This window comes from Aythya ferina (assembly GCF_964211825.1).
Source record: "Aythya ferina genome assembly, chromosome: 30".
Classification (NCBI taxonomy): domain Eukaryota; kingdom Metazoa; phylum Chordata; class Aves; order Anseriformes; family Anatidae; genus Aythya; species Aythya ferina.
Window position 1 is genome coordinate 1,734,374 of NC_140327.1, and position 8,633 is coordinate 1,743,006.

The 8,633-nt window shown below is 53.9% G+C and overlaps 2 protein-coding genes across 4 annotated transcripts in view; both read left to right on the top strand.

Moving 5' to 3' along the window:
- Positions 1-2,612, top strand: part of LOC311425293 (butyrophilin subfamily 3 member A1-like) — a 47,146-nt gene extending 44,534 nt beyond the window's left edge. For 2 of the 3 annotated variants that reach the window (XM_084501033.1, XM_084501035.1), the window contains one exon: positions 1,746-2,612. In XM_084501033.1, coding sequence (XP_084357159.1) covers positions 1,746-2,284 — 539 coding nt within the window. In that variant the 3' untranslated portion in view covers positions 2,285-2,612. Of the gene's footprint in view, positions 1-88; positions 110-204; positions 226-332; positions 354-464; positions 486-764; positions 900-1,107; positions 1,129-1,238; positions 1,260-1,356; positions 1,378-1,535; positions 1,569-1,745 lie in introns of all 3 variants that reach the window. The other variant, XM_084501032.1, reaches the window with a different exon arrangement.
- A 2,505-nt stretch (positions 2,613-5,117) lies between these two features.
- LOC311425416 (myelin-oligodendrocyte glycoprotein-like) lies at positions 5,118-7,504 on the top strand (the record flags this gene model as incomplete). The annotated part of the gene is made up of 6 exons (XM_084501286.1): positions 5,118-5,141; positions 5,350-5,485; positions 5,892-6,239; positions 6,381-6,485; positions 6,763-6,783; positions 7,434-7,504. The coding sequence occupies exons 2-6, from the start codon at positions 5,386-5,388 to the stop codon at positions 7,502-7,504; spliced, it is 645 nt and encodes a 214-aa protein (XP_084357412.1). The 5' UTR covers positions 5,118-5,141; positions 5,350-5,385.
- Positions 7,505-8,633: the final 1,129 nt, after the last annotated feature.

The following is an 8,633-nucleotide window of genomic DNA, read 5'->3' on the forward strand; positions in this document are numbered from 1 at the left end:
GTCTCCATCATCATCTGAAAGTATTTGGGGTCATTGCAATGGGATAGGAGGCTGTTCCCTCTCACCATGATTTTCTTCTCATTTCTAGCAAACCAATCTGCAAGACTGCGTGAGTGTCTGGCCCCAATCCCAAAGAATATGACTTCGTGTCATTTAATGAGAATCTGTACTCTCTCACCAAGCGTTTTTGGTTTTCTTTTGCAGAGAAGCAAGCTACAGATCTGGGTGAGTGTCCCTCCTGAAAATGTTGGAATTTCGGCCCGATTGGTGGGCAGTGTGGGATGGGAACTTGTCCCTTTCTATCATGCATTCTTTTTGCTTTTGTTTGACAGAGAGCAAGGATACACAACGCAGTGAGTATCCTGCACCACAACAGACAGTATGGGGTCCAGTGATAGAATGCGAAGCTCTCCCCTCTCATCAGGCATTTCTTTTTTCTCCCCCTCTTTTTTTCTTTTCTTCAGTGGATCGGGTAGAAAAGATGCGTGAGTGTCCTCGGCAACGCAAACGCGATGTGCAGGGGAGGGTAGGCAACTGGGACAGAGCAGCCCAGGGCAGGCCCCTCACCCTGACAGGGGAGTGGGGATTGCACGGCTGCCCTGGGCATGGCACACAGTCGGGTGGCTGAAGGGAACGGGGATCAAGGTTGGGACAGGAAGCGAGTTGCGGGGCTGCCCCGCTCGGCACTGATGCTTCCAGGATAGGAACGTCCTCTATATGTACCATTCACTTCCACTTGTCTTTTGGTGGCATTGTACTGAAAGTTGGACAAGCTGTTCAGCTCTTCAAGCAGCATGAAGACACGATACAGCGGTTCTTCAACCAGGGAGCACCTCTCACAGGCTTGCCCTGTGCTGATCTCGAAGGAGGTTTTGCAGAGGAAAGGAATGTAAGTCTGGGTAAGTATCCATCTGCTACTGGAAGTATTTGGGGTCATTGCAATGGGACGGGAAGCGGTTCCCTCTCGCCATGATTTTCTTCTCATTTCTAGCGCACCAATCTACAAGATTGTGTGAATCTCTGTTCCCAAACCCAAAGAAAATGGGTTCATGTCATGTAATGAGAATCTGTACTCTCTTACTAAGTGTTTTTGCTTTTCTTTTGCAGAGGATCTAACTGAAGAGCTGGGTGAGTGCCCATCCCTTCCCCAAATGAAGGCGTTTGGGTTCTACCAGTGGGCATTTTGAGAAGGCAAGATGTCCCTTTCCATCATGCTTTCTTTTCCTTTTGTTTGGCAGAGAATAAAGATGCAAAGCCCAGTGAGTTTCCTGCACCATAACAAAGCAGTTTGGGGTTCAGGCATGGGGCGAGAAGCTCTCTCCTCTCATCAGGCATTGCTTTTGCTTTCTTTTCCAGAGGAACAAGCTGCTGAGAAGGGTGAGTGTTCCTGAGCTTGAGCCCAAGGACAATGTCAAGGCAATGTGCAGGGGAGGGTGGGCAGCTGGGACAGAGCAGACCAGGGCTGGCCCCTCACAAAACCCACAACCACTGGGCACCAGCTGTGGGCTGTGACCAGCTCTCCCCTCTCCTTCCAGCATGGAGAAGTTTTCTGATGTCTCATAATACAGGTAGGTGTGCATTGGGTTGCCCTCTGTGGTGCTTCTCCTTCCCTTGTTGGGCCATGTTCAGGAGCCAAGAGGTGCCCCATCTCCTGCCCCGTGGGGCAGCTCCTGGCCCCGAGCTGGGGAAAGCCTGCCCAGGGCTGAGCTCTGCCCGTGATGGCCTGGCTCCTTCTGTCCCTGCAGTGAAAGTGACCCTGGATCCTGACACGGCTCATCCTCTGCTCGTCCTGTCTCAGGACAAGAGCAGTGTGAGATGGGAAAGTGAACGGCAGCAGGTGCCCAACACCCCGGAGAGATTTGACACTAGTTGCTGCGTTCTGGGCCGTGAGGAGTTCAGAGAGGGGAGGCACTGCTGGTTGGTGGAGGTGGAGGGAGAGGGGCTAAAGCATTCAGGGTGGGCTATGGGGGTGGCCAGGGCATCTGTGGAGAGGAAGAAATGGATCAACATGAGCCCTGAAGAAGGGATCTGGGCTGTGGAATACTGTTATGAAAACCTCAAGTCTCTCAAATCTCCTCCCACCCCCTTGTCCCTGTCCCCTGTCCCCACGAGGATCTGGGTCTGTCTTGACTGTGCCCAGGGTCAGGTGTCTTTTATAAATCATGACAATAGGGTCGAGATCTTCACTTTCACAAATGTCTTCCTGAAAGGGGAGAGCATGCGCCCCTGGTTCTGGCTGGGGACAGATGGAATTCAGCTGTGCCTGAGGGACAGCACCCTGTAGACCCTGTCCCCAGCCCTGCGGAGCTCCTGCCCTTCTCCAGCCACTCCTGCATCACCTCTCCTTCATCCTGCAGGAGCACTGCAGGAATGAGGGGCAGTGGGGCCAGGGACTGCCCTGTGTTTCTCCCTGCATGCTGTGACCTGCAGCAGATGGTGGGTGTACTGACTTCAGGCAGCCCTTTTACTTCGTTTTTGGGAACCCTGTTTCTAACTCCAGTGAAGAATTTGGCTTTGAGTGTGAAAGCATGAAGTATATAGCAGGAATTTAGATGTAAAAGAATTAGTAATACTACTTGTAAATGAATAAATCAACTTCTGAACATGGAAAATCCCAGCGTGTGAATTTTTTAAATCATTATTGAAGGAATCTGCATACCCCCAAAAGAACAGGAAACTTGAAGTGGCAGGGCAGAAAAGTCCAGTGGAAGCTGGATTTGAGCTGGAGCATGGCTACAGTGGGGGGCAACGAAGCTGTTCTCGTGGTTGGATGCTCTGGGACCAGGATGCTGCAGGGCTGGGATGCTTTCTGAGTTGGATGCTGTGGGAGGGCTTGGGGGAGGCAGGATGCTGTGGAATCAGTCCCATGAAGGACAGGGAAAAGCACAGGAAAGGACTGGGTCTGTGGGAATCTTGAAGAAAGTGGATCTTGGGGAGCTGTAGTGCTTTGGGCTCTGCCCTGCACAGGTCTCATGTGCTGGGGCACAAGCCCTGCTGGCACCCATGGGTCTCACCCTGCCTCTGAGCCCCTGCAGGCAGCACAGGGGCTGCAGCAGCTCTCCACACTCCTCTCCCCTCTGCTTGCAAACCCCAGGGCAAGGGATGTGGTCACTGTGTGCTGCTGGCCAGTGCAGGCCGCCTTTACCTCCTAGGCTGGGGTTGCCCTGTGCCTGGTGCTGAGCATGAGCAGCCTGTGGGGGCTATTTGTTCCCCCCTGTGGAGCACAACAAGGCCTAGCAGCAAAAGAACTGTGGCAAGTGTACCCTGGGGTGAATCGAGCACGGCATTGCTTGTCGGTTGAGTGAAGTGATTGTCCCGCTCTGTTCTGCGCTGGTGCGGCCTCATCTCGAGTACTGTGTGCAGTTCTGGGCACCACAGTACGAAGAGGACTTTAAACTGTTGGAGAGTGTCCAGAGGAGGGCGACGAAGATGGCTGAGGGCACTGGGCCTGTTCAGCCTGAAGAACAGGAGGCTGAGGGGGGACCTCATCGCAGCTTAAAACTTCCTTGCGAGGGGGAGTGGAGAGGCGGGTGACCTATTCTCTGTAAACACCAGTGATAGGACCTGCGGGAATGGCGTTAAGCTGAGGCAGGGGAAGTTTAGGCTGGACATCAGGAAGAGGTTCTTCACCAAGACGGTGGTTGCACACTGGAACAGGCTCCCCAGGGAAGCAGTCACTGCACCAAGCCTGTCTGAATTTAAAAAGCGATTGGACTGTGCACTTAGTCCCATGGTCTAAACTTTTGGGCAGACCTGTGCGGTGCCAGGAGTTGGACTTGATGATCCTTATGGGTCCCTTCCAACTCGGGATATTCTACAGTTCTATGATTCTATAAAATAAAGTTTTGCACTGGAAGATGGAGTCTGGCGGTGGCATTTGCTGGGTGCTTTCTGTCCTGAGGCTTTGCTGCCTGGGAAGGCGTCTTGCAGTAGACCGTCTCCTTGGTGTTGGTCCTGGGAGTCAGAGCCAGGAGGCAGGTCTGCAGCTGAAACCCAAATGGGGGTCCGCAACCTCCCTGGGTAGATGCCTCCTCAAAAACAGACCTCCTGAGGATGGGAAGAGCAGCCCAACCCCTCACTTCCACGGAGCTCCAGTCTCTGGAGGTCCCCTTAGAGCCTGAAGGCAGAAGTGGGTGTCATGGGTGCAAGTGTGCCCTCAGCTGGGTGAGCTCTTCAAACAGGTGGCTCAGTTGGGACAGGAGCTCACCACGCAGCATAGCATGTGGGAATCTGAGCAGAAGAATGATAAATGATATTATATGCTGATACGGGCCGAGCAACAGCCCTGCCTTAAGCCCAGGCAAGGGGTACGGAGACAAGCGTGCAGCCCAAAATAAGTATATTTGAAGACTCACAGGACAAAGGAGGGTGGACCCTCATCTGTGATCGGAGACAGAGGAGGAGTCTTCCCCCTGCCCCAAAGTGCCTCTGCACAATAGATACAAGGTTCTAAGGTCGGAGAGAGGAGTCTCTGGGAGAACTAGCAAAGACCTCAGAAAGATCAACCACAGGGAAGGAGTTTGTGATCTCAAGGAATATGGGCCTGGCAAAGGGCAAAGGCAGGACCCTGAACTTCCGAAGAGCAAACTTCAAGCTATTTAAAGACCTAGAGGATTAAATCCCATGGAACACCATCCTAAGGGACAAAGGAGCTGAGGAGAGCTGCAGACTCTAAGGATGTTTTCCTTAGAGTGCCAGAACTCTCCATCTCTCTGTGTAAAAAGGCGTGCAGGGAGGGCAGACAACTGGGATGCCAGAGTAAGGAGCACGCAGGATCAGTTCGGGAAGGATGGCATCCCATGGGAGGGACCCCACGAGGAGCAGGAGCAGAGTGAATTGAGGAGTGGCGGGGTCGAAGCATCAGGGAAAGACTGCAGTCCCCATAACCCAGACAGTGAGCTCAGTCAGTGGCATTCCCTGGTGTTCTGGAGAGGCTCCTGCTGGGGACAAGCCCTTGTGCTTGCTGAAGGCACTGGGCAGGGCACCCAGCTGTGATGGGATGGCCTCTAGAGCTCCCCAGACACTTGCTCCCATTGCCCCAGGGACAAAGGTGCTCCCAGAGGGTTATTGCAGGCAGGAACTGGGCAAAGGTTAGGGAAGTTGGGCGTAGCCTTGTACTTTCCACAGCTCGACTGGGTGCAGTGAGGGACCTCTCTGTTGGTGGGGCTCCCTTGGAGAAGAACCCCTGGGGGCTGCCTGCTGTGTCCCCCAGCCCATGATAAGCGCAGGCTCTGCGCCCTGCCCAAGGCACTGCTGGCTGTGGCTATTTGTGCCTGGGCCCAGGGGGACTCCTTCCCCATCCGCCTGCGGTGCCTGAAGCCCCTTGGTCCCCTCTCTCTTCTCCTTCAGGTCCTGACCCCAGCTCCTGCTCCTGCTGCACCACAGATGGGGCTCCCCTGGGTCTGTGGCCACCCCAGCCTCACCGGCCATGCCAGGGGACTCCTGATTTCCCTTGTCACTCTGCTCCTCCTCCAGCTGGGCTCAGGTAGGATCCTGCGGGGCTGCTGGGGGCTCTCCCCCCTGGGACTGGCGGACGTGCTGCTGTGGGGTAGGGGATCAGCCGTGGGGCAGGGGGGACCTGAGCCCACAGCTTGGTCCCCCACTCGGTTTCGCTTTCCCTTTGGTTCTTCCATGCAATACGGGCACTGCCTCAGCTGCCCTTTCTGGCTCTTCTTCACCTGCCCGAATGCTGCAGAGAGGGCTCCCACTCCCAGCACAGCTCCTTCTCCTGCACGTCCTCCCTCTCCCTCTCCTGTTGTCCCGGTATCCAACAGGACAAGGCGGACACAGCACACACCAACTCACGCACAGCTCGCCCATTGTAACTCACTGCCCCTAAATTTATGATGGCAAAATCTCACCACCTCTCTGTACCCTTCTTCATGACCCAGCCCAGCTCACAGTGGAGGGACCAGGCCAGCCTGTCACTGCCACCGTGGGGCAGGATGTTGTGCTGCGTTGTTACTTGTCCCCTCAACGCGATGCTCGCAGCTTGGAGGTCAGGTGGATCCGGAACCATATCTCTGAGACAGTGCACCACTACTGCAATGGAGAGGACCTGTACAGGGAGCAGATGGGGGCATATGCCGGGAGGACAGAGTTGGTCAGAGCTGGTCTCTCTGCTGGAAGCCTGGACTTGCGAATCACGGGGCTGAGACCCTCTGATGATGGCCAGTATGTCTGTATTGTGAAAGATGGTGATGCTTATTATGAAGCAACGGTGAAGCTGGTGGTGTCAGGTTAGTGGCTAGATTGATGCTTTAAGGAGATTGTGCAGGTGTTCCTGGCCCCTGCATTTGTCCTGAGCTGTGAGAAGTCAGGGCCTTGCTTTTCTAATCCCAGGCATTTAATACAGCCCTTTTCCTGGTACCTTTTCTCAGATCCCTTTTTCCTCAATGCCCAGACCTGGATGGTGGCTATGGCTGTGGTCATCGTGCTTTTGCATGTGTCCACTGCCCTCGGTGTTTATCTCTTTCGAAAGCAAGGTAAGCTGGCAGCACAGGGATGGAGCGCAGGGAGGTGTTCTGCAGGGACCCCCTTGGGTCTGGAGTGGGGCTGAGCCCTGGCTCAGGGAGGTGCATAGGAGGAGGAAGGGAATGTTCTCCTGGGGATGCCAAAGGCCTTAGGATGGTCTTGGGTGGGAGGCCAGGGAGCATGGCTGCAGCGTGGGGCTGGTGGCAAGGCGCAGCCCCCCTGCACATGTTCCCACCCAGCAACCAAGCTGCTCTGCTCACCACCTCTTCCTCCGCCTTTGCTTTTCAGCGGCAAGAATACAAGAGCTGGGTGAGTCCTTGTGGTCCCTGGGGAAGTGGTGTCTGTGTGGGAGGGCCTGGTCTGGGTGGGCTCAGGGGGCTTGTGTGCTGGTAGCTCGGGGGTGCTGGAGGAGCAGCTGGAGCCTGGGGTGGGAGTGGGGAGTGCTGGGGATGGGGCTGCCCTGGGCACGGGACATGGCTGGGATGGCTGAAAGGAATGGGGATCAAGGTGGGGATGGGGAGCGAGCTGTGGGGCTGCCCCGCTCTCCATAGACGCTTCTGGGACAGGGACGTCCTCCACCTGTCCCCATTCACTTACATTTCTGTTTTGGTGGCACAGTGCAGAGAGCTGCACAAGTGTCTGTCCTTACTGTTCCACGTGCACAAGCCTTGCTCAAAGGTGGTCCTTGCTCCCCGTTAGTCCAGTCCCTCCCAGACTCAGAGGAAAGTGCTCTGTGCACACTCACATCAGAATAATAATTAAGGGTGTAGCTATGGGAGTAGCCATGGAAGGTGAAGCACTGCCTTCTGGTCACACATTGACTTTTCTTTCCTTTTCCATTTAAAAAGTTCAAAAGTTAGGTAAGTCTGCATTCGTATACCCAATGTTTTCCCATAAGCAGCAATCAGATGGGAAGTTCTCCCTTCTTATCCTGCTTTGCTTTTACTTTCCTTTTCCAGTGGAACAAGCAGCAGAGTTGGGTGAGTGTCACAGAGCTTGGGCCCCAGGGCAAGACCAAGGTGATATTTAGGGGAGGGTGGGCAGCTGGGACAGAGCATTCCAGAGATTTTCTCTTTCTTTTCCAGATGAATACCGCGCAAAGGCTGGTAAGTCTCCATCAAAATCTGAAGGGATTTGAGGTTTCGCAATGTTATGAGAAGCTGTTCTCTCTCAGCATGCCATTTTCCTTCTCATTTGCAGTGCAGCAATCTGCAAGACTGAGTGAGTCTCTGTCCCTGAAACCAAGAAAAATGGGTAATCATCATGTAATGAGAATCTGTAGTCTCTCACCAAGTATTTTTGCTTTTCTTTTGCAGAGGAACTAACTGCAGAGCTGGGTGAGTGTCCCTCCCCCAAATGAAGGCATTTGGGCCCTATTGGTGGGCAATGTGGGATGGGAAGTTGTCCCTTTCCATCATGCTTTCTTTTTGCTTTTGTTTGACAGTGAGGAAGGATACAGAACTCGGTGAGTAACGTCCACCACAACAAAACACTATGGGGTCCAGTGATGGAATGAGAAGATCTCCCCACTCATCGGGCACTTCTTTTCTCCCTCCCCCCACCATTTTTTGTTTTCTTCAGAGGAACAAGAAGCAGAGCTGGGTGAGTGTCCACAGGGCAACGTGAATGTGATGTGCAGAGGAGGGTGGGAACCTGGGTAGTCAACTGGGTCAGAGCAGCCCTGGGTTGACCCTCACCCTGATGGGGGAGTGGGGAGCGTGGGGCTGCCCTGGGCATGGCAGATAACCAGGATGGCTGAAAAAAAGGGGGATCAAGACTGGGATGGGGAGCGAACTGCAGGGCTGCTCGGCTCTGCACTAATGCTTCCGGAACAGGGATGTCCTCTATATGTCCCCATTCACTCTCATTTGATGTTTGGTGACATCATACTGGAAGCTACACAAGATTGTGTGCTGGTTGTTCTGCTTGCACAAGCCATGCTCCCAGATGAACTTCACTCACTATTAGTCTGGTCCCTCCTTTGGGAGCAAAGTTATTTTTGGCCACTTCCAAGAAGAATAAATTTGGGCGTTTATCCATGGGAGCAGGCATATGACAAGAAGCTGTCCGTCTGATCATGCACTGCTTTTCTCTTTCTTTTGCAGAGGAAAAAAATGCAAGGCTGGGTAAGTCTCCATCTGCATCTGAATGTATTTGGG